General features: G+C 38.3%; 2 protein-coding genes across 5 annotated transcripts in view; one reads left to right on the top strand and one right to left on the bottom strand.

Annotated features, from left to right (window-relative positions):
- The window catches only part of LOC105387238 (protein phosphatase PP2A 55 kDa regulatory subunit), a 43,636-nt gene that overhangs the window by 9,825 nt on the left and 7,299 nt on the right, over positions 1-26,512 (bottom strand). Inside the window, exons 2-3 of one of the 4 annotated variants that reach the window (XM_048630648.1) lie at positions 10,275-10,432; positions 4,904-5,058 (exon numbers count right to left, since the gene is read on the bottom strand). In XM_048630648.1, the coding sequence (XP_048486605.1) occupies positions 4,904-5,058; positions 10,275-10,410 (291 nt within the window). In that variant the 5' untranslated portion in view covers positions 10,411-10,432. Of the gene's footprint in view, positions 1-4,903; positions 5,059-5,732; positions 6,339-7,570; positions 7,868-10,274; positions 10,433-26,512 lie in introns of those variants that run through there. The other 3 variants (XM_048630650.1, XM_048630651.1, XM_048630649.1) reach the window with 3 other exon arrangements.
- On the top strand, positions 9,822-11,112 carry LOC105387237 (cytochrome b-c1 complex subunit 6, mitochondrial). Its single transcript, XM_048630652.1, has 3 exons — positions 9,822-10,174; positions 10,682-10,727; positions 10,939-11,112. Exons 1-3 carry the CDS (start codon positions 10,145-10,147, stop codon positions 11,097-11,099), a joined length of 237 nt encoding a protein of 78 aa, XP_048486609.1. The 5' UTR covers positions 9,822-10,144; the 3' UTR covers positions 11,100-11,112.

Raw genomic sequence — 26,512 nt, forward strand, 5'->3', positions numbered from 1 at the left:
TTAGTGTAACTATAATTTGTGTGTATAGAACCGGTTTAGTCGACGCTCATACATTTTTAACGCACTTGGAACGCTTGTTAGACAAAACAAATGAGTTGGGGTTGAGCTGCGTCATTGTAGGTGACTTCAATGTTGACGTGATAGGTCCTCCTTGTAGTGAACAGAAAAGGTTGATGGACATCCTCTCCATCCATAGCTACAGGAATGAGGTAAGCTTTCCAACCAGGGTCACAGCGACAACATCGACATGCCTCGACCACCTGTACTGCAACCTGCCGGCCGGCGCGGTGCGCGCGGAGCCCGTGGCCACTCTGCTGAGCGACCACCTCGCCGTGCGCGCCGCCCTGTGTCTGCCGCCGCCCGCCCGCCCGAGCCCACGCCTGCTTCGACAAATGACTCAAAACAACCGAGCCAGCTTCGTTGCATCGATCGCTTCTGTAGACTGGTCTGCAATATGGACCAAGAACTTGGCGAGCCCTGATGACCTAGCCACGTCAGTAATGTCAGTAATACGAAATAAAATTGAAGCATGCTTCCCGCTAAAACAATTTGTTTCACGGAAAGAGCAAAGTTGGATCACACAAGAAGTGTTAGATCTAAAGACGCTCATTTTTGATCTTACCGAGCTGGAGAGCACTTCAACCCACTCTCTCCAACATTTAATTTCAGATCTCAATGACAAATACACTAAAGTACTGCTGAGACAGAAGTCAGCCTACTACTCAAACATTTTACATAGTAGTAGCAACACCTGTAAGGCAGTATGGAAAGTAGTAAATAGAGAGAGGGGGAAGAGTACATTCGCTAGAGTAGACTTTACTGACGTGGTCAAAAGCTCGAATGGAGAGGTATTTAAATCCTCGAAGGAAGCGGTCGATGCGGTGAACACACGCTTTGTGTCGGCGGCCGCGTCGTGCGGAGCGCCCAGCGCCGACCAGCCGGCCGCGCGCCTCGCGCTCGCCGCCGCGCGCGCCCCGCCCGACCGCTCGCTGCGATTCCGCCGCTTCACCGCTGCCGAGGTCTATCGAATTATCATCACTCGTATCCCGAAGAAACCTACCAAAGATGTATACGATATATCGATGGACCTTCTGCACACAGCGGCGGGAGCCCTCGCTGGCGTGCTGGCCGAACTGTACAATGAGTGTCTGAAGCATGGTATTTATCCCACTACTTTTAAAATGAGCAAAATAGCTCCTATTTTCAAGGGTAAGGGCGGCAAAGAAAATATTGACGGGTACCGTCCAGTGTCCGTTATACCGGCAGCGGCGAAGGTATTCGAGAATGGTTTGAGCTCCCGCCTGGTGGAGTTCCTGGAGTCCACGGCGGCGCTGTCCGAGCGGCAGTACGCGTACCGCGCGGGCCGCTCCACCACCGCCATGGCGCGCGAGCTGCTGCGCCGAGTCGTGGGAGCGAGGGAGAACAAGTTGCAGGTTGCTGTCGTATTCTGCGACCTGTCCAAGGCCTTCGACGTAGCCAACCACGACGTACTCGCTACCAAAATGAATTACTATGGCATTAGTGGACCTTCTCTCGCCCTACTGACTAATTCCATGCGCCAGAGGTCGCAAGTCGTAGTGGGCGAAGGAGGTTCTATTAGGTCTGATCCGCTGACTACAACGATGGGGGTAGCCCAAGGTTCCTCGCTGTCGAATATTATGTTTTCGCTCCTCCTGAACGACCTGCCCCAAAGCATCGATACTGCGCACATGCTAATGTACGCGGACGATGTGGCGGGAGTAGTCGTCGCTCCCAACATCGAGCAACTGGAGCAGCGTTTAAACGAGACGGCTACAAAACTCGCTCAGTGGTTTGGAATGAACGGAATGGTTTTGAACATCAGCAAGACCCAGTTCATACATTTCAACCTTGCTGGCCAACCACCGAGAGCCATCTCGGTACGAGCGGGTGATGCAGTCGTCGAACAAACCAAAGCCGCCACCTTCTTGGGTTTTATACTCGACAGAGGGTTGACCTGGGATGCTCACATCGATAAAGTTTGCGGAAAGTTGGGCAGCGCATGTTTCGCGCTGAACCGCCTGGCGCGCACCGTGCCCGCCGAGGTGGTCCGCACCTGCTACTTCGCCACCGTGCACTCGCTGCTGCAGTACGGCGCCGAGCTCTGGGGGCGCGCCGCCGACTGGGAGCGCGCCTTTAGAATGCAGAAGCGGGCCGTCAGAGCCATCGCACGCGTGTCGCAGGACACCTCCGCGAGGCCGTACTTTAAGTCGCTAGGCATCATGACGCTGCCCTCCATAGTGATTTACCAGGTAGCGATGTACGTCCGAGACAACTACGACTCCTACCAAACCCACGGCGACGTGCACCATCGCAATACGCGCCGGGCCAACAAACTGATGGCCCTGGGCCGCGGGCTGGCCAAGTCTGGGAAGCTCACCCATGTCATGGGACCCGCGGTGTATAATAAGCTGCCTATTGCCATCACGGAAGCACCTAGCCATGATCGGTTCAAGTCCGCACTAAAACGCTGGCTTGTCAAGCAAGCGTTCTATAGATTTGACGAATTTATCAATTGAATGTTCGACCTAGTTAATCTTTTATTCAATTTAAATTAATTTTATTAACTTATTTATACATTGTGTAATAATGATTATTTTTATAATCTTATAATTATATTGTGACATTATATCTACTAAAGGTAATTAATTATTGGTAATTGTAAATTATTATTATATTATTATTATTATATTATTATGTATTTAAATTTTGACATGTAATCGTAATATTATGAATAAATGACTTATGACTTATGACTTATGTTACATGAGTGCTTTTCTAATCATTTATGTAGTCTCTTTTTCTGACTGTATCAATCAAATGGTGCTTTAAATTGACCAAATGGTTTATTGAAACTAGAACTTTAAATTTTAAAAATTCATTATTCTATTCATTGAAATAATAACTCATTATTTTACGTAGTTGTAGGCGTTTTAAAAAATACTCCATATTTCTGATAAGATATAATAGACCCGATTTAAACATTAGCACTTGAACTATATTTTGCCAAGTCATTGTTGATGAAAAGGTTCAGTTGGATAATAAATATCATCACAACACTCTGTGTATTGGAACAGTTCAGTATTCTGAAAATCTTCAGCACTTGTGTAGTCCCATCTTAGTTACATTGGTATCATTAATAACAATTACGAATAAATTAACAATAAATTAACGAATAAACCATGAATTAGAATTGCTGCCTTCAGAATCGACATCAATGTACCTACACTACAATTAATACTTTACAGAACATCACATGTTTTAGATATTAAGGTATGTGTATAATTGGTATGTTTTTGGTAATAAACTAAGCTTATTTATTAATAATGTCGTCGGCCATCACGTCAGTAACATACTACAACTACATGAATGGAAAACATTAGCTACACATGAAGGACAATTTTGTCTATTGCAAGATGTCTGGAAGCGATTAGTTACATAGTTATAGATATAGAAGCAACATAATGTCTACAAACATTTCCACAGTAATCTATTGTTGTTGGCATTTGCTGTATTTATCGGGAAGAAGTTACTGTCAGCCTCATAAAATTTGTTTATTTACATTGCATGTTTAATTTACATACAAAAATACCACATTCACAGCTTTCAATTAGGTCTCCTAGGTTAGGTATCCTATTTTGCCTTGTGTTTCCATTTGTGTTTAACCCTTAATTCACTTCGTGAAATTTACTAACGTAATTCACTTGTATGAGTCCCTGGGACTCATATATTTTGTAAGCGTGGGTTACTCAAATAAAACATATTTTTTTCAAAAAATATGTAATAATTTTATTCAGTACTTATTAATGCACTAGAAAAAAGCAACGAAACTGGACAGACTTCTGAGATCCTCTCCAAAATTAAAGAAACTAATTTTATGAGTCAAAAAAACAGAGGTATTTTAAAACTTCTACAAAAATATCAAATATTCGTAACAAACATGTTTTTACGTTTTTTTGACTCTTAAAGACATACTAACCAAAAATAAAAAAAACAAAAATGTATGCTCTAATACAAAAATAAAAAACGTGCAATGGGTTTTGCCACTGCTTACAGGCAACGTCAGCATACCTTTTTTGAGCAGGCCAAACATATGGGTTTTATACATTTGGTACATAGAAATGCAGTTTATGTTCTCTTTTTGTAATGGAACAGACAGCAGTACTTTTTTTCATTACATGTCTTCAGTTTCAGGGTGGCTCGCATCTTCAGGAATGTCTTTTTTCATGATAGATGAAATCGAGCAGCAAACTTTGTGTGGCAGACGAGTTCTGTGCAGGCGTGTCCTTAGATTCATTAATATTAACTTGTTTTCGATTCATTTTGCCAATCCATAAAAATATATCTTATAAGCATATAAAAATATATGACTTATATCAATAATAACGACAAATAAGCAACATTCGAAAATTAAATTTAAGAAAATAAATGTAGCATAATTCACTTTTATGAGTCCGTGGGACTCACTCGACGCAATAACTCACTAAATACGCATCGCCGGCGCACGTCCTCTCGCCACCGCGGAGCCCGTGACCCTTCAGGAAGGTACTGAGACGGGGGGGAAACTAGCCGCTCAAATGTTACAATTATTGAAATTTGAAATTTTGATGTGAGTCCCAGGGACTCAGGAAATGAATTAAGGGTTAAATAGGTAAAGCACTTATCAGCCGACATTCGTTGCAGCTGTGGGTACCAATCCATAGCCACTACCGACTACCTCTATCATATCGTCAGTCTAGCAAGCTGGAGGACGTCCCACTTCACAACACTCGAAAACTCGTCTACCCCAACGGTTATCTCGTCTTTAGCATATAAAGGCATATTTGAAATGAGTAAACTCAAAAACTACTGTTGCCAATGTATTGTATTGTATTTTATAACCAACCTGAAATATAACAACTCGGCCACCCTTGTCCCCGGTAGCGAGCAGCTCCCCGTCATGGTTGAACTCCACACAGGAGATCAGGTCCGCCTCGGTCACATCATCCTCGAGAGTGCCCTTCACTTGGCTGAGACACCACGTCGTCTCACCACCATTGCCTGGAATGTTCAAGTTTAGTTTAACATTTGGTGTGGTGCAAAAGGGTGTTGAATATTGTGGTTGGTTCTGGGCCAATGGAATCATCTAACATTAATAAGTATTTTGGCATTTTGCACTCAGTAGTAATACTGAGTGCAAATAGGTAGTACAGTAGTAGTGAATCAGGGATCTTATTATGTAAATTTAATGAAGTTTCTGTAAAAAAATATTTTAACAAATTCCTATATTTCTTGCTCAAATATTACACTTGTTATGTTATTGTATTAGTCAAATAAGTTTAAAACTGTAGAAGCCTGTTAGTCAAATGGCTTGAAATTCATTCCATCAATTAGTCTCAATGAACTCAGTGAAAATGATTGCTCATATTGCGCAAATAAGTGTTGTTGACTATTGAAATGTTATACAGTACATCTTAAAATAATGTAAGTACCTACCTACCCAAAATTGGTTTAGAAGAAAATATTCAAGAAGCTTAAAACTGAGATAATATTTGGGATGCAATAAAGGAATCTATACTACAAATATCTTCATGATTAGTGAAATCAAAGTATCCATGCAAGTATCCTACAACTACAGATAGGCTAGGCGAGTATTGCTGGTAGAAAATTGATTGAAAAAAATATATATATAGAAAGATAATGTGGATAATTTATACATAACGGCATGTACATACAATCACATAGCGAGTTCCAATGTACTCTACAGGAGTGATGTCTCCAATGGGCAAAGTTATTCTGTATCCGAATGTGATGGTTTGTGTACCATGGCGACTCTTTCTTCTTTAGCATCGCAAAACTTTAATAGCACATCAGATTTATAGCAACTTTCTTCTTATAACACTGCACCCACATGGCTTAGTTATAGCAAAAAAGACAACATATTTGTGCCACACGTAAACACCAAATGCTGTACCAGAGTAGCGTAAAACCTGTTTCCAATGGAGAAGTGTAACAAGATACACTTGTATAGAAATGGAGGTTTACGTCAAGAGTAATTTAACTCCTTTTATCCCTTCGTGAAGAACAAAAGGTGGTTTTAAACAAACAGTGTAGAAGTATTTGTCACTGTGTATTGTCTGTTAGTGAAATAGATATGTTGTAGGACCTACACAGTGCATGGTTTGACCACCAGTGTGTCTTCAACTTTGGCAAACCTTTTCATAAGAATCATAGGGCATGTTGAGGTTTCATTGGCCACTGAAACTTTAAGAATAAAAACATTTACAAGTCTTATGTGGTGTTTAGAACAAAAATTCTATTAATATTGCTTTTTATGAGACAAAATATGTATATGGATTGAGTGAGAGTGAGACTGTCCAATTTGAAAAAAAAACACCACTGCAATAAATTGTTGAGGATCACAGAAAAGTAGACCTTGCCTTGATACTCATTGTTGGCTATTGTATAAAGCCTGGGAGACTCAATTATTGAGGCAGAAGTGAAATCAGAGGCATAGAACACACACATCGGCTAAGTTTGAATAAAAACCTCTATAAAAGGGTGATGTTCTGAGTTATTTGTGTGTCTCTTTAATGCCAAAGAAGTATGACCCAAAATGTGTTTTCCAATCAACAAGCTTATTTCGTAACATTTTGGGCATTGACTTGTAAACATTGCTTATGATCCTTAAATACTAAGATGTAACTGGTACAGCAAATACTAACTATAACCATGTAAATGTAAATGATCTATTTAGTACATATAAAATAAACAGGAAAGTAGGTACAGACAGTCGATGTAATGCTATGCTTAATTTGGACTAAATCCAACTCGACACATTTTAAGCATACTAATGATTGGAAGTCCTTGTTTACAACATCAGTCATAGTCATATGAGATTAATTTGTACGGACTTATTTGAGATTCAACCATATGGGTATATTTATTCAGAATGCCTATTGTAACACAATGCTATGATTAGTAAATAGTAATATGTAGCAGCTACATATTAGAATTTATCAGGGTGCATTTTATTTTCAGTGCATTTTAATATGGGTGAGCTCACAATGGACTAACACTTTGTTGATTTGTGTGATAAATACTATTTGAAACTTAAATAATAATAAAAAACATTTAGCATAATCATCACTGTAAATAACCTCAAAGTATTTGTATTATTTGGTAGTCGTTGTGTTTAGGTTTAATGTTTAATAATAAGAGAAACCGTTTCATCTAAAGCCGAGATACGAGTAGAATTTATCACCCTGACCTTCAAAATTAACAATTTGTAATCATCTGATCCTGGACAAACATTATGTAGCTTGTCAACTAATTCTAGCAAGGCCGCCAGGTTTCTACGCAAATAACTTGGCTACAGATCGTTGCGGGCACATTCTTTGTAGTCAGTGTAAGTTATTCTCAGTGTAAAAGACAAAATAGTGAGCAGAAGGTTAAAAGAACGATCGGCAGGGAAGGTGAAAGAATAACGAAACACTCCAAAACCAAACTACCGGCACAATAATGTAAACATTAGAATAGAAAACCACACAAATCACAAGAACATTGCATTTACCGTCGGAGTTCGACCGATAAAACATCTTCTAGTTTATTGCGATTCCCAATCCGAAGATTTCGCCCTTGACTAGCGGGCGCTAAAAGTCACCACTTACCGGCCATGACAAAGCCCAGCACTAAAACTTTAAAAAGTTCAATAGTTTAATTACACAAACACCTGATAGTTTTGCTAAAACATCACACAGATTTGCTGATTAAAACGGATTTTAAAATCATTTCCACATATAATCGGAAAAAAAGCAATGGCGGCCAGAAACAACAACTACTGCATAGTGCAGTGTTGCCAGCTAAATACACACAAAAACTACCATCAATCAATATTATTTTACTAGTAAATAAACAAGCATTTATTTTTTAATGATATTGATGATATTTAACATTTAACAATGACTGATATTTATTTAAATTAATTTGTGTAATTTTACTATAGGCAATTTTGTTATTTAAAAGCTAATGCGATTTGCAATAAATTTTACTAGGTAAAGTATTAAGTAACTTTATTTTTAATGATGACGCCGATGATGGAAATGCCTTGTCAGAGTATTATAATAATATAATTTTATGCAGGGTTATTGGTAAGTAGACCGGATCCTTACGAGGTGATAGTAGAGCATTAGTAGAGGTGGGTTAGGGTTTCGTTTTTCCCGACCTTTTTCTGTTCCCGGGAAACGGGAATTTTTTTCAAGTTTTCCCGGGAATTCCCGGGAAACGGGAATTTATTTTTTATGCTTGGTTTTGCTATTTTCGGGTATTAAAAGTCTATAAAAACACTTACAATTAAATCAAATATACTTTTATCACTTGTATAGGTAGAAAAAAGCAACAGTCCAATAAATAAAATTAACAAAATTATAATGATTTGATTTACATGCCAAATCATTTGTTTTTCTTAATTGTAAATGGGAACTAGGTTTTTGTCATGAACTTGTATCAGAAAATTAATGGATCGACCGCAACAAAATATTTTTATCCTCAAATAAATAAAAAGTGTTCTCTGGTATGAATTAGCAAATAATATCAATACAAAAATCTAAAATAATGGATATATTGCAGGCGTGCAGAAAAAAAATGTGACAGACGTCACACTAGCGTTAGCTTTTACATACTCTTTGGTCACATATGTAAAAGCCGATCACTGTTTGGTTTTAGGTTGGCGGTAGGGCCAACAGATAAATAAAGATGAAAATATTGAATCAGGAAGAGGTGAAAAAGGTGATCTTATTTATTTATTAGCACAACAGAAAAATCTTAAATATATTTAACATTTTGACACGAATCCTATAAGGTTTATCTACATCACTCATCATTTATCTTTGCAATGCAGCTGCGCGAAAACAATAACACGTATGATTTTCCAATAATTTACAACAAAACCGAGTTTCTGATCGTAGACGACAAGCCTGCCGATATTATTTTTTTGTTTAAGGTAGGAGAAACAGATAAATAAAGATGAAAATATAGCGTAGAATCGATTAAAAATCCAACCCGGGAATTCGCGGGAATGCTATTTTTTTCCCGATTTCGGGAAGGATAAATTTCCCGGGTATTCCCGGGAACGGGAATTCACGGGTACACGGGAACAAAACCCTAAGGTGGGTACACACTATTTTTACCATGAAGTACCCTAGTCTAAAGTTGACCCGTTTCGAAATACGTTTACAGTTTTTTTCAAAAAATTCATTTTCATATCAAATAATAAAAAAATTAAAGAGCTATTAGAGGATTATTACCTACTTAATAACTTTTAACGGACAATATCATTTCAAAAACTGAAGTGTGAATGCGAAGGATATATAAATTAAGGAATAACTTTCTATAATATTTTTTTGATTGGGATTTATGTTTTGTTTTTGGTTAATTTGTCACTAAGTTGATTTTAACTATCACCGGTTTCCAAGTACTTACCAAAAAGTTACAGAATACAGGGGCCGGTCTTGTTCTTATGATCCATGCTGGTATGCAGAGTAAACTTGAAAGATCCCACGACTTACTTGTAATTTTCACACAGTCATCGGGTCGAACAAGGAGTGCATGAGCAATAAGAAAAAGCAGCGTTAGTTTTCTACCATAGTAGTATTTTTTACCTATTAATGGCAACATTCAGAAATTAAACGTCAAACAGGCCAAATAAAAGCGCGAATTTCATTGGACGTTAGTGCTGCCATCTAGTAAATTATAGCATAACCACATGAATAACACCCGGTTTTTAAAGTTTAAAAACTAAAGTCAGTTTGTGACTGACAATAAAGACGGGCCTCGCTTTTTGGGGTTACTTATAACTTTTGCTTATTATTATTAAATATGTTTCTCTCGAACTGGAAGTGTGGGTGCTGAGGTTTACTATTATAAACTATATATCGCGTTGATCTATGAAATTTCCAACTAGTATTTCCTATCGACGCGACGCTGATCTTCAGAATGACCACAATATTATTATTCTGAGTTTAAAATAAATGTTATCATCCATGCTTTGTTGGTTCTGTTTGTTCACAAACAAAGTGTTTCTTTTTCACAATCCATCACAAGTTTCATGACTTTCATTCAGGTTCACTGATTTTTAATTTATTCAAAAATGGCCGAAGATAAAGTGATGTTTGATCCGGTAGGTTTCAGTATGTTACCCGAAATTTCAGTAGAACTCATGTCGTAGTCTTTTTTTAAATCGAATTTTATTATTTACCTACCTACTAGTGGTTACCTACCCTTATTCCCATGGTCGAAAATGATGCTCAACTTCTGAAGACTGTTCTGCCTGGCCTCCGCAAACAGCTTCCTCTTATTCTTGGGCGACGACTGTGTAGCCAGAGGCGAGACTACCATGGTAGTGGTGGTAGCCATGTTACCTCACCATAGCAGGGATCTGGGGACAAAGATATACTGAAAATAAACTTAATGTTTCTTCGGTAACTCTTACTCGGAGTTGCTGAAGAACCGATCTTCTTCTTCTTTAATTGTCATCGTGGTGAAAGGATTAGCATAATGTCACTGTCTACCCAGGGTGCGTTGCGTTGGACGTGTAGGTATATGTGCCTAGAGTTGATATGTCACTCAGGAAGGCACCTTTAGTTAGAATTCGAATATTTTCGTTATATTATATTTTCTTCGTCAGGATTCAGAGGATCAATTGGAAAAGGAGCGAGCAGTGTGCCTTGAAAGTAAGTAGGTAACTAGTTAGGTACTACACCTACGTACCTAATTATCCTATAAGCAGTTATTGTAAACTATTTTCCTCGAAATTATGATTAATATTCACGCGATACCGCGCATGTCTTGCCGATTCAAATACCTTTCTTCCCCTCCCCTTCATTTATACCCTTTTACCCATACCCTTCGGACCTTCCCTTATAAACCCCTATTTTCCCCTAGAGGACTGCCACGTCCACAAGTTCTTCCTGAAGCTGCAGGAGTGTGAGAAGCGAGTGAAGAGCAGGACGAATACCGCGGAGACCTGCGCCGAGGAGACCTCCGATCTCATGGAAGCTGTCGACCACTGCGTCGGCGCCACCGCTTTCAAGCAATTACAATAGTTCCTCAAGTGAATGCCTGAGTTTTTACTTACATAGCTTTAGCACAAGAAGTATCTATACCTAGTTACTCTTCCTTGATGAATTTTACTAAGTACGTTTAATGCGGCAAGTAAGAGTAGAGCGGTTAGTGCAGCAGACAAGCGCTGCCGCTGCTTCGGCGGCGCTGTTTTCAATTACAATAAATTGTCAAGTGAATGCCTGAGTTTTCCTCTGACGAAATAGAAGGTACGTTTAATGCAACTAGGTAGATAGAGTCGTGGTAAGTGCAGCTCAGTACAAACAATATCAGTCTATAGCAGCAGCACTTCTACTGAAGACCTAAGCGCTAAAATAGACTGAAACGAATTTTAACACCTAATAGGTTCCTTTCTTATCATGCGGTCTGTGCACTTGGTAACTAACATTAATTCAACAGATTCGTAGTTAGCGCTTCCAAAAATAATTTTCTTGAAGCTAGAGTAGTGATCTCCAGACCTCCAGGGCCTCCTGGCGATTGGAATTATACTATAGTAATCTAGTAATGTAATAGTCTATAGAGATCGTATAATCTACATTCTACAGGATAAGATGAGCCTGCATGAGTTTTCTTTATCTTTTCACTATGAACTCGTTAACTAAATCCTAGCGATTGGCTGGAGCGGGCGTATTTGAATCTGAATTTAAACAATAATAGGTAGGTGTAAAACTACCTTTATATAAAACGCAAGTTTAAAAACTAAAAACCAGACATAGTTACTTAGGTACTTTTACAAACAGTGAGTGGCCGCGAAGTCGCTCACGGTATAGGTACTATAAACTTCTACTGATAATGTCTCTGACTTCACAAACTGCACCTATCTACTTTTCGTTAAAGACCTTGTTTATTAGGTACCTTACGTTCTGAATAGGGACGGGGTCCACATGTTGGTGTCTTATTCAAGGGAACTCAGAGATTCAGAAGCGATTTTAGGGCAAAGCTCTGCGGGAAAACTCGTCATCGAGCTTTCATATGTACTTAGATCCTACTAGTTACTCCCATTTTCATACATACATCTATTCATTATGCTCACGACTACGTCAATTTAATTGAATAGGTTTAAAACGCTGAGTAGTTCTGAATACGGTGCCAACTGCAAGAGAACGTCCGGTAAATAGCAGGTATAGGTAGAACCTACACAATAAAGTTTATCGAGCACATAAACTTGCAACTTTGTTAACAGTGGACAGCGAGCTTTCTACACAATTTGTTAATTAAATGCGGACATACTCTACTTATTAGTTAGTAAGTAAGTACACTGAATTTACAATCAAATTACCTTATGTCGTTATTAATAAATAAGGAAAAACGGTATTAGAAATACTTTAGGAGACCGTGCAAAAAAAAACATAAAACCGGGTGTGAAGCAATTTTTTACGTGGAATAACCTGAAATAAATCACTTCTGTAATTACTTAAGTATAAATTAAGTATAATATTCTGTAGGTACACACTGCTTTAAGATCTTCAGCTTAAAATTATTATACAAATCTACAAGAACTTCTGATAAGAAATCTCGCTTAATGACTATGAAGCTCTGCCCATCATCACATAAATCGCCAGGATCCAGGCTTTCCTCAAAATCAATAGCATCACAATGTCTAGTGGAAAGGTAGCATAAGGGCGATCCAGCGGACTGGATGGCGTCCCACGATACGTTTGCGGCTTCACCGTCTCGTCTACTACCAACTGTATTGAAGTTGGTCGAGACTTACACGAATGACAAAACATATCATAATAATACAAAATGAAATTGGACAGATACTTAGAATCGTGACGCGTGTAACGAGACGAGGTCACAAACTGGCGGACCTTGACGCATCTGGCTCAGATCTTGATAAATCCACACGATCTCATAAGTTCACATGACGCTTGAGTGTCTCTTATGCGTCGACTTTTAAAAACCATATAAGTAGGTATTATTAATTATTATACCATGAAAAAAACGTTCCCACTCGTACGTGGGTCGGCGTCGTCGCGTCGTAACTTTGACGTCAATCGATGACATCGATGTACGTCTTTGTCTTCAACCTTTCATCTTTCTTTCATCCAATCATCAGGGGTGGGTGAGTAGTTAGTCAGGACGATACTTTTGGCTCTAGCTCGGCGGTGCCAAACATTAGTTATGGCCTAGAGTTAAAAAAAAAAATTAAAAAATTAAAAAGTCTTTATTGACACCATACTTAAAATAAATCAAAAATGTAAGCTGAGAAACTTGAAAACATAAAATTTAAACATCTAAAACATAAAACAAAAATATTAAAACTTTTAAGAACTTAAAATTTGTACTTAACTTAAAAATCGTCGCAGTCGTAGAACAGTGACGGATCTGATTTTTTTCGATTTTCGGATTATTGCAGATTCTTCTTTAAAATTTCATTATTTACCTATACAACAAAAGTTTTTTTAAAAATCTTTTATAATAAGCGAAATACAGAGTCGAACACTGACGGTTTTGATTTTTTCGCGTAGAACATGTGCGCTTGTGCCGTCCCGTCGATGTTCCGCGGTGACCCTCGCCCCCCGCGACCCGCTCCCGCGCGACGGTTTGTTTGTTCTGTCAGTGTTCTATGTAGGAGCACATGGAACACGTAATGAGTACTTAAAATGTTTTTTGCTATAATTATTATTTAAAAAGTTCTGTTTTCCAAGTAAATATTTTTTTAATACCTCTCCCATAGAACAAAGACGGTCTCTTAAATCCGTCGTTATACTTGGAACTTTGTTTTAAAAAAATAAAAGCCCTAGTTTTCGCTAAAATCATTGAGAAGTTAGTTATAATTAGGTACGGTGTATTAAAAAAACAATATTGTTTGTTTGTTAAATTTAGTGACGGTATTTCAAATGCGACTATGTTCTTTGTCCTAACTATTGGTGTTTTGTATATACCGTCATTGTTCTATGGATAAGTGGTAGACGTGTGTAGATAACCGTCGTTATTCTTTGGAATTATTTTAGGATACGTCGTTGTTCTTTCATAATATTACGTATTTTCAATGGAAAATAAATAAATTTATGATTTTTCAGTATATTTTTGCTAATTTATTATGTTTTTAAAACTATGTGCTAAAAAACAATGTAAAATTATGTACTTAAGTACTTTTTTTGTTCATTAACTCTACTGCCAGAGGCAGGTGACGATGGGAGCACGGTACCATGCGGGTAGGTTTGGAATTATGTTTTTCCAGCCATTTGCATGAGTTACCAAACATACAAACCAAGTCAGCCGCAGAATCCACATCAAACATTAAATTTCTGTATTAACAACTACCGTTACATCAACTGCAAAGGGAAAGTCCCAGCATCAACCGAACACTGGCGACTGTCAAACAGCTGAGGACAATGACCATCGCGAAGCAGCCCGAGAGGATCCCCACACGGCCACGGACAAGATGACAGCAATTTCCTTCATTGACTGACCACAATCAGTAAATTCTCTAGTTCTAGGGGTGAATAGCATCGCGGGGGAGTCAACGTGATCGGACAGCAGCGTGAATTTACTGTTTGTGGGCAGTAAATAATTAAGGAAACTGGTATCATCCCATCCGCAGCCATGCAAGGATCATCCCGAACTGCTTGGGGACGATAACCCTCCGCAGCCGTTCCACAACCACCAGCACTCGATTGATACTGGGGCTTTTCCTCTTAAAAATAGGTGAGCCCACTTTATTCACGTATTAATTTCAGGAAAAATTCCCCTTAAATTCTGTAATTCTCACATTATACTTACTTCTCCATAAAAAGGGTGAGAAATCCGACCTCGGAAACTATAGACCCGTTAGCTTGACATCACACATGTATAAATAATTCACAATCGCATCCGTTCTCTGCTGAACTAACATCAACCACCAGAACAAGCCAGTTTCTGACCTAGTTATTCTACCACGAACCCTCTATACACGTTCAATCAGATTGAAAAGTTCATAAAGCTTAACACACCACTTTACCATGTATTTATTGACTATAGATACAAAAGGTTTCGACAGTATCTACCATCAAGCAATACTTTCCGCCCTTAACACCACAAAATTCATCCAACCTACATCGAACTCGTTGGTACTATCTACATAAACAGCTCAGCCAACGTGAAATTGGAAAACCTGGTACTGGTCCAACGTTTCCGATTGAAAAGGGTGTCATACAAGGCGACCCTTGCTGTACACGCTTTACTATTTTCCTCAAAGAGGTCTTCAAGAAGTTGACACAGTCCTGGGAGGACAAGGACATCAATTTCGCAAGTAAAAAATAGTCAAACCTCAGTTTTGCGAACGATATTGCCCTATTCTCCCACTCAACGCCCGAGCTCCAACAAATGTTGCGAGAGCTATCCACGGCAAGCCTTGAAGTTGGACTAAAGGTGAACCGTTCGAAGACAACAGACATGACCAACAGCACGAAACGTAGGGTTGAGGTAGATAGGCAGAAAATACAATATGTCAATGAGTAATTTATTTGGGCGAGATAGCGTCCTTCGTCCTGGGTGCTAAGACCGCCAAACTGAAGTGAGACTGGGCGGCGCACGTCTGTCGTATGCAGCCGGATAGGTAGGGTAAAAATGCTACCAAATGGGTAGCCGATAACGGCCGCCGGCACAGGGGCAGACCCAGAAGAAGATAACCGGATGACCTAGACGTGTTTAGTAGGAACTGGAATGAGGAGGCCATGAACAGGGATAGCTGGAAGACCCAGGAAGAGACATTTGCCCAGCAAAGGGTCACAAATGTCACAATTGAGTTGGGAAACTCCGTCACATATTCTCTTCGGCCATCCCTGATCAGAGAAGAAGACTTTTATCATTAGAGCCTGAAGAAAAAAGTCTTCTTCAACCAGTTCATCTTGCTAGTGATGACGTATGGGGCAGATAGGTGGGCACTGATGTTAGTACTGGTCCACCGATTTAAAGTCGCTCAGCGTGCTATGCTTGGGGTCTCTCTGATGGATCGTATCAGAAATGAGGGTATCCGTCAGAGGACTAAGGTTACCGACATAGCTGTCAAAATGTGCAAGCTGAAGTGGCAGTGGGCTGGCTATATCTGCCGAAGAACCGATAACCGTTGGGGTCGACGAATTCTCGAGTCACAAATAAGGACAACCGTAGGCTGGTAGCCAGTAGTGGCTGGATGAGGAAGCCCGAGGACCGAGTGTTGTGGAGCTCCTTGGGAGAGGCCTATGTGTAGCATTGGATGATTATTGACTGATGCTTGGACACAATGGGGTCTTCAAAAAACATTTTATAAAATAATTGTATTTTGTAAAAAAAATTAGACCTAAACAAAAAATAATATAGCGCAATCAACACTCTCCTATAGTGCCACAATCTTATCTGTTCCGGTGGTCAAAATGTGTACTAACGAGACGTCATTGTCAAACTTCATTTCATACTCTGTGCGTTATTTGAGTTGTCAATTTCTGCGAAGAGGCTGACGCTATGTTATTTAATTTGTTTTGTGATTTTCTGGGTGAAATAATGCCAAAAGCGCTGAAAAGTGATGCAAGAAAAGTAATACTAGATATATTGGCTTTTATGCAGGAAGAATAACGTATTCAGGCGCCTTTAATTCCGTTTGAAAAATTGGAAGAACGAGTTGCAGCGGCTACAGGTTAGTGTTGCCAAATATGACGAATAATTTTACCCATATACTGACATGTAATTTTATTAATATTTTCCCGAGAGACCCGTAAAGTATATAATCTTTATTTTTCTTTGATTACAGGTGTGAATGAAGCTGCGTACCTATACCTTAGGCAGTATACCAAGAAGAATTTCTCGCACCTGCAGCGATTTTAGACGAAATAATGATGATTAATGACATCTTCTTCTTCCCCTACGAGTATCAAGGGTTGGCTGGAAGAAATGGATTTTTAGCAATTAGCCTCTGTACATTGTCTGAATTTCTTTTAATTTTATGCTCTTGTTTCTTGTTACTTTAGAAAATAAAGTAGGTACCTAAATAAATAAATAATAATTAAGTACTTAATAGTTTTTTTTAAGTGTATCTATCTCGTTATTCCCACGACCCACAGATATTACCTATATCATTGTAAAATCTAGATTTAAATGTCTTATATCAGAACATAATCAGAACTAATTTTGTTTCTGTTCGCAGTGGACAATTTTTTTATACAACGAATGTCGTTTGATATATTATATCCTCTTTCATTTACTATTGACCCTATATTTTGATTTATCTATACTTCTGAATGTACCTAATTATAGCAGGAATGCATTGTCGTTTAAACCACGGCAAAATTTAATCGATGGCATCACTGGATTCGATCACAGCGATCCGTCACCGGAACAGATAAGATTGTGGCACTATAAATAGGTTATTTAAAGATCCGTCTTTGAATTTTTCCATATATTCCCTAAAATAACGACGAAAAGTATAATACGCCATTAGATACGCAATAAAAGTCCGTAAAAAAACGACGTATCATATAATGCGACATAGTAGGATACATAGAACAATGACCTATCTGATTTTTCAGGAAACCTAGACTTATTACAGACTAATTATACAGGCTATATTGGAAAAGTCCATTCGTATAATAATGTGACCAAATTTCAAATGAATTGCTTCAGCCGTTTTCATTTTATCGAACAAAACGTTGTTTAAAAACTTTAACTGGCTCTCCTGTAAAGTTGCTGTTTTGCAGATCCGTCATTGTTCTACGACTGCGACGAAATTAAATAGTATTTAAAAAAATATATCAAAAAACTTAAGAATTTTGAGTAATTCACAAATAGTAGTAATAGAAATAATTGAAATAATAATATTGGTGATGTTTTTCCTATGAATGTGTCAGTGACCCTCACACTAGGCTAGGCCTGTATCGTGAGTAGTCTGATAAGTAGTTTATTTCTAAAGTATTTACCAATGCTTGACAGGTGGCTCATTAATTAAAAATAATTATACGGGTATGATATATACATTAAGTAAAATGAATATACTACTATTGATATATAAAAGTAAAATAAATATGATAAAGATAGTGAAAAAATATAATAACGTAATAAAAAATAAATATAAACTTGTTAGCATTGTTTTTTTGTTAATGCGAGAGTTTATTTAATAATGCACAATATAGCTTCTGTATCATTAGATTATTAGTTAGTTGCGGTGAAAGGATCATCCAGTCGGAATAGAATATAATAGAATAGAATATTGCTTTATTGAACACCAGATAAATCAGACATACAAAAAACATACTTACTTATACATAGACTAGAACTAATGTACAATAGGCGGCTTACAGGCAACCTTATACAGGGTGTCCCAAAAGTCAACGTCATCCCTTAAAGGGCTGATAGGTCAGCTCATGAGAGGCCAGAATATCACAATATGACCTTAGTAAAAACTCGATAATTTTCGAGATATTGACACTTTTATAAATTTGCTGAAAATCGACACCTTGGATCAGTTTTTTGCGTGCCGCCGGTACAAAAATCCATATTGTTAGAATTTGTTTGGTGTTGTATCACCCTGTATAGCCCTGCTATTGATCGCAGTCAAAAAAAATATCGAGTAATGCTGTATGTTTAAAAAAAACACGGTTTTCAAAGTCATAAAAGGTAATCGTATTTTTTTATAAACAACTTTGACTCTACATACTGTAAAAAAAATATACCACGCAAACCTGGCACCTTATTTGAAAAGATTGCTCATTTAATGCAGTTTCCAAAATGGTATGAAACGTTGCTACTGTTTCAATTAACAAAAAAGTTATTGCTATTTTAGTACAAAACGTCCTCGATGTAAAAATGTTTGAAGGAAATTTATATGACTGAATTTATTAAGGGTAAGTCATGTTGGAATGAGTAAAAGTAAAATAGGTGATGGGGTCAGCCGTGGCAACATAGATGGCGCAAAAATAGCTAAGAAAATACTTACCGAACTCTTATAAAACATATTTTGCGTTTTTTACACCTTATTTAAAATAAAACAAACATTTATTGACTTTTATTTTTATTTCTCAAAATTATATCACCACATTCTTATATTAAGTACATAATCAGCAAAAAATAATACTCATTAATGATCATAATCATAATTTTGAGAGTTTGGTTTTGTTTAACAATAACTTCAAAATAAATAACAAGTAATTAGGGGTAATGTTAATGACAAACTGATCTGTCCCTTTTTTGGATACTGTGGGTGTACAATGTACATGTGTAAGCGTTTTACTTGTACAATATCACACATTAGCACTACTCAGGAATATACGTTACCATGCGCTACATTTATGGGGAATGTGGAGTTGCTATAGTCCACTTTTTTCGAGAAAGATACTCAAAATGCGTTTTTTTTATAAACTGTGACAACGTTGTCTCTTTTCCCACTCCCAGCCACACCACCTATTTTACTTTTACTCATTCCAACATGACTTACCCTTAATAAATTCAGTCAGATAAATTTCCTTCTAAACAATTTTACATCGAGGTCGTTTTGTACTAAAATAGCAATAACTTTTTTGTTAATTGAAACAATAGCAACGTTTCATACCATTTTGGAAACTGCATTAAATGAGCAATCTTTTCAAATAAGGTGCCAGGTTTGCGTGGTATATTTTTTTTACAGTATGTAGAGTCAAAGTAATAAGGAAAACGTAAACGGGGCCGCCCAAAAACAACCTGGCGACGTTATTATTATTATTAAATTCTTTATTGCACAAAGTAAATTGGTACAAAGGCGAACTTAATGCTAGCAGCATTTTCTACCAGTTAACCTTTGGTGATGTTGAAAAAGTGATTGGTAGTGCTTAATGCTTTGAGGAAAGAAGATGGTTTATATTGAGTAATTAACCGAAATATTAATATCTTAATATATACCTATCTATACAATATAAATATACACATGATACCTAAATAAATACATTACATACATACATAAATACATACATAAAATTACTATCATCATCATCATCACACAGATAGGGATCAGTTAGGCAGAATGTTCTGCTCTTGGAGGTAGTGGAGACGAACTTTAGATTTAAAAAGATCTATAGACTTAGTTTGTCTTATATCCAGTGGTAACTTGTTCCACAAGCGAACCGCTGTCACAGTGAAAGAATCAGAATACCCTGCCGCATTATGCTCTGGGGTACGAAAGAGAAGATTGCGACTTGACCGTTGAGGACGGTCAGAAAAGTCGAAGAACGTGAAGCGTTCTGTTAGGTAGGATGGGGCACAAGCATTGTAGACTATACTATGAACAAGAGATAGAATATGAGCATTCCTTCGGTGACGGATATTGAGCCACTTGAGTTTGTTACGAAAATCAGAGACATGATCATACTTACGCAGGCCAAAAATATAGCGAATGCATAAGTTGAGCAGACGGTCGAGTTTATCAAGTAGCTCTTCGGTGAGATCGGGATAGCACACATCTGCATAATCAATAATTGGGAGCAACAATGAGTTGACTAGCGTAACTTTGGTCGAGTACGGCAGGAAGTTCTGAAGGCGTTTAAGTCCATGCATGGATGCATAGATCTTACGGCTGACCTCAGAAACCTGCAGCTCCCAAGACAAATTGCTCTGTATGTGGAGACCAAGATTTTTTACATTGTCACAGTATGACAAGCTAATTCCATCGAACACAACGGGTGGTAACGGTCCAAGTCTGGCCAGGTGAAACCTGCTGCCCACAAACATAACTTGCGTCTTTGAGGGATTAACAAGAAGACCATAATGAGCTGTCCAAGTTTTGACTGCTTCAAGATCGGCACTCATCTTGTTAATTGCCTCTAGGACGTCATCGGGACCACATGGAACATACAACTGAAGGTCATCAGCGTACAGGTGGTAAGAGCTATACTTAAGGACGGATACAAGGGTGTTGATGAATACGGAAAATAGGATAGGGGAAAGGACACCACCCTGCGGAACGCCGGCTGTAACATCACACCAATCCGATTCAACGTTATCCGTACGGATGCGTTGTCGGCGACCACACAGATATGAAGTGAACCACTCGGCTACTAAACCAGATATATTGAGAGACCGGAGTATGGACAAGAGGATGTCATGATCCACGCAGTTGAACGCGTTGCTAAAATCAAGCAGTGTCAGGAGAGTTAATTGGCGATCGTCCACGGCCTTACGAAGGTCATCTGTTATTTTTATTAGGGCAGAGCAGGTACTGTGGGATGGACGAAATCCCGACTGATAAGGATTTAGGAGATTATTACATGAGAGGAAATTTGAGAACTGTCGCATCACCACACGTTCAAGGACCTTAGAAAGAAATGGTAGAATGGATATAGGCCGGTAATGCTTGAACTCAACAGGATCTGAAATTTTGGGAACGGGAACCATGAAGGCATATTTCCAAAGGAGAGGAAACGTGCCTGAGGATAAGGAAAAGTTAATGATATAGGTAATAGGAGATAGGATGGATTGGAGAATGGGGAGCAGCATATCACGACCAATGCTGTCATTACCTACCGCCTTGCTTGGGATGGAGAGAATAATCTTTTTTATATCTGATTCAGTAGCCGGTGAGAAGTAGAATGCACTTGATGCTGCTACAGGGAGAGCTTGAATGCGATTTATCGTCAGAGCTTTGGTGCAAGGATCAAGGGTATGGGGAGGGGATGAGAAATGACGATTAAGGCCTTCCTTGTCGACAGACAGTGGTACGTCACTCCTGCACTTACCGAAACCCAAAGAATGGAGAAATTGCCAAAGGTTTTTTGACGAACAATTTTCGACACACGAGTGTATATGGCGACGCTTTGCATTGCGTATCATCGTATTGCATCGGTTACGTGCACGTTTGAAGTGGTTCCAGTTAGTCTCCGATGGATCTTTTTTATGTTTGCGTCGCAGTGCATCTCGATGTGCCATCTGTCTGCGTATCTCAGCTGTCAGCCAAGGGGCTGGGGGCCGCTTCATGCGGACTGGATGGAGAGGCGCATGACGATCGAGTAGGTCGGTGACGAGGCTATTAAAGCACTTGACCATATCATCGATACTATCCATGCCCTCTATTTGTGACCAGTCCGTGTTAGCTGCGTCTTTAGCCAATTTTTCCTGGTCCATTCTCGCAAAGCTACGCTGAAATATAATTTTAGGTTTGGGTTTGGGGACTTTAAGTTTATATGAAGCAAAGATCAGGTCATGGTGAGAAAATCCAGAAGCAGTAAACTGACCGTGGGATGCAATCCGTTCCTTGTTTGATGTGATTATGTGATCTATGAGGGTATGGGAGTCATTGACATGGTGAGTGGGATCTAATTTAGGGATGTGGAGATTGAGAGAAGTAGTCAATGAGAGGAGCTTACGGGAACGGACATTATGTTGCAGAAGGCAGGTGTTAAAATCACCCATCAGCACTGCATGTTCGTATTCTGGCAGATGTGTGTCCAGCAATTGTTCAAGCGCGTCAAAGTAGTCGGAGTTGGGAGGAGCATACACAACACCCAACATAAACTTCACCGTATTGAAGTCAAGTTCAAGAAGAATAAACTCCATGCCTTTGTTGTACTTAGGGGGAGAGGTGGCTAATATTCGGTACTTAATATCGGCACGAAGATATATGGCGACCCCACCACAACCCTTCTCAAGTCGGTCGTTTCTTATAAGAATGTACCCAGGCAAAGAGAAAGAGGTTGTTGGTAGTGAGGGCTTGAGGAACGATTCGGACACTAGACACGCGTGAATGCAATTGCTGGTAAATGTTGAAAGAAGTTCAGAATAATGTGAAGGAATGCTTTGAGCGTTAATGTGACAGAGATTCAGATTCTTGGGGAATGGTGAGAAGGCGTTGTGAAGCAGATCACTTAGATGAACACAATCATCACTAGATACATCTGAGAGCGAGTCTAACGAGTAAAACAAGTCAGAATTTATCGACAGATCCATAAATTACAACACCTATCTAAATCAATTGACGGTATGATGATAATAGTATAGATAATAAATAAAATAAATATTCAATATAATATATAACTAATAAGAAAATAGATATGAACCAATAATACAATCTAATGGTTAAATACACTAATTTCGTTCTCTATTAATCAATTAAAATTCCAATCAATTCATCCACATCCACTGCCGGCCCACTGTAAAAAATAAATAAATAGAAAAGTAAATTTAAAAAATGGTTACACAGCTGATTATACCAATAGTTATCACTCAGAACATAAATTACAGAGAACGGAACGTTACATGACCAGAGCAATATTAATATTTTGTGTAATGGCAACATTATAACAATATGTCAAAGTCACAATTTCTGTCAGCTGTCAAGCGGAAATCGATTTCAATTCAACAGATAATTTCAAATGTGGGTAAGGTGAGCCTAATGTCGGAAAAAAGTAAAGTATTACACAAATCTAATTAGCCAAACGAAAATGAAGTGATAGGCGATAGAAAACATTAGATTTAACAATGTGAATAGGAACTAGAGTGCTGTGGCAAAGATTTACAATGAAATCACTGATGAGTGATACTTGTTTGCTACTGTACTTATTACTACAAAAGTTGTAATGAATTGGGCCAATGATTCTGCACTGTTGACGTTCTGTGGAGAATGAGGCAAAAGTTGTGGGAATGAAGTGGGAGGATCTCGCAGCCGCTGCCCAAGATCGAGACAGATGGAGAAATCTACTCAAGGCCCTTTGTCCCTGCTGAGGGACGTCAGGATGGATGTATGTATGTATGTAGAGTCAAAGTTGTTTATAAAAAAATACGATTACCTTTTATGACTTTGAAAACCGTGTTTTTTTTAAACATACAGCATTACTCGATATTTTTTTTGACTGCGATCAATAGCAGGGCTATACAGGGTGATACAACACCAAACAAATTCTAACAATATGGATTTTTGTACCGGCGGCACGCAAAAAACTGATCCAAGGTGTCGATTTTCAGCAAATTTATAAAAGTGTCAATATCTCGAAAATTACCGTGTTTTTACTAAGGTCATATTGTGATATTCTGGCCTCTCATGAGCTGACCTATCAGCCCTTTAAGGGATGACGTTGACTTTTGGGACACCCTGTATGTTGCGGAAACAAAGTGACAAATTAGAGGGCGGTGTACCAATAATAACAAAATAATAATAATATAACTAACTATATACCTACTTATAATAGCCTAATATAAACTTATAATACTGTAATACAAATACATACGAATAACGTCAGTCGCAGACTGGTCAGGGTTTGTTCTCGGGTCTTGAACGTTAAAATGTCTGGGTTTTGCCACATCTTCATACCTTCGGCCCAGTATGCCGAGGAAGCTCCAACCTTGGAGGATGTCCTAAAGTGGTTTTTTTACAGGCTGTGTTTAAATAGTACCTATTTTAATTAGGTAGTTTACATTAGGTACAACTGTACAAGACAAGGTGAGGAAACTTTACACGAGACATGTTGATAAACGACATAGTTACTGATAAACTTTGTTGACGATTGCTACGTTTTCCTGACTAGTCGTTCAAGGTTTTAATATAACCGGGTGCCCACATTATAAAACCCCGATAATTTATGAGATTACTTCATTAGTATAGGTAAACCTACATACATTCAAATATTCTACAAAGGGTGTTGCAAAATGTTAGACGGTATACATATATACTTACCTACCTAGTTAGCCAACCTAAAATTAAAGAAATTTTGAAACGTTAAATTTTTCAGGAGCATGTCCTATTTTTCAATCAGTCTACTTAGGTATACATAAGACTCGTGAGATCCCTTATTTGAGGAAGTTCCATGTACTAAATAATGCAAGTCCATTCCCATTAATTCTAATAAATAGGGTCAATTTAAAATGTATCATGTCAGTCTATTAAGATCAATTTTATTAATAGCAGCATTAATTTGTTTGTAATGTGTCTCGTTAACTCGTTATACTGTAGGTAAGTACATACTGTATATACCTACCTAGTGCCTTCCCAACATGGTAAAAAATCCAGACATGTTTTAAATTATTAGCTTTTCCATAGTAAAAAGTGACGTGTCACGTGACCATCAAAGTTTGTACGAAGAACCTTTTTTTTTCGATTTTTCAAAAGTCCTATACTTACAACAAAAGTGGTTCATCATGACATCCAGAGTCAGCTTCTTTCGGCTTAGTATCTAAGTAGGTAAGTTATAACTACCACTTTTACAACAACCTGTATAGTTTACTTTAAATATGGACACCCGGTCTGATACAAACCGACATGGGTAGCAAGAAGGTAGCGAGGAAGTAAAAACAGCAATATACAAACACAGCTAAGATTCACAATATACCTAATTATAAAAATAAATAAAAAACTTTAATATCTAACTACCTACCTACATTTATAAACTCAAGAAAAACATAGGAAAGACTTTATTTTCTAGGTCATATCACAGCTGTGGATACAGATACAGGATTGTACTATACCATATCACGGTCATGGCATGGCCTCACATGACATGGCACCGCTAAGTGCTAGGTATACTACTAAAATTAGTTCCTATAGTTAAATAATAACGTACGGTCATCTGAATGGTCACTCTATATTGACGAAAAACGAACGAACGAGAGCTATCGTGCAAAATTTAATACAACGAGATAGAGTCGTGGCTCGCGCAGCAGTCCTCCGAAACGTAGTTTTTCGTCTATATAGAGTGACCCCTCCTGGCGTCTGTGTTCTACTCTGTATACTCGAATCGCTCGTGTCTTTTAAGTTGAGGCAATTATGAATCATCCTGTACTTAGCAGTTGACGTCAAGGGTCACGCTAAGGTGCACGTTTTTGAGATGACCATTCATTATAATCAGAGTCACTAACAATCAGGTTTTCAGACCGATGGGGCAGAGAAATTCTCCAGTAAAGACAAGCAAATGGAGTGAATTGAATCGACTAATTAGGTATTATATTCTTTGTAGGTGTGTTAGTGGCTGGCTTTTCCGAATAAGAAATCTGTGCGTTAACGTGTAAACTGGCTTCTTAGCTTTGATTTATGCTTCTAAAGAATGTATGACTATTATTAAATAGCTATCGTTTGATGAGGGTGTAGTGGCTCCCCTCGTCTTTTATTGGCTAATCAAGGTTTGGAGTTGCTAGAATTCCGTGGAACACAAGAGGAGGCTGAGGAAGCATTCTAATGAGAGTGACATTTTGTTATCTTCAACTACAGTGCTTAGGTACCTACTGCGAGTAGACCTAGATATATGAAATGTATCTACCAAACGAATATTAAAGTTAGTACTAAGTAAGTACCTACATTGCCTACTGCCACCGTCATTTCCTATAAGTCTACTCTGATTTATTCCACGAATAAGGAAGTTGACTAATAGCCAAGAAAATGACCACCGTTGAAGGCAAGATGCAACAAATTACAAACATAGTAATAAATATAAGTTATATTTACTTCATCGTCAGCCAATAATCTTTCACTGCTGCTGCTGGCTGACCTAAT

This window comes from Plutella xylostella, chromosome 26 (genome assembly GCF_932276165.1).
Source record: "Plutella xylostella chromosome 26, ilPluXylo3.1, whole genome shotgun sequence".
In the NCBI taxonomy this organism is placed as follows: Eukaryota; Metazoa; Arthropoda; class Insecta; order Lepidoptera; family Plutellidae; genus Plutella; species Plutella xylostella.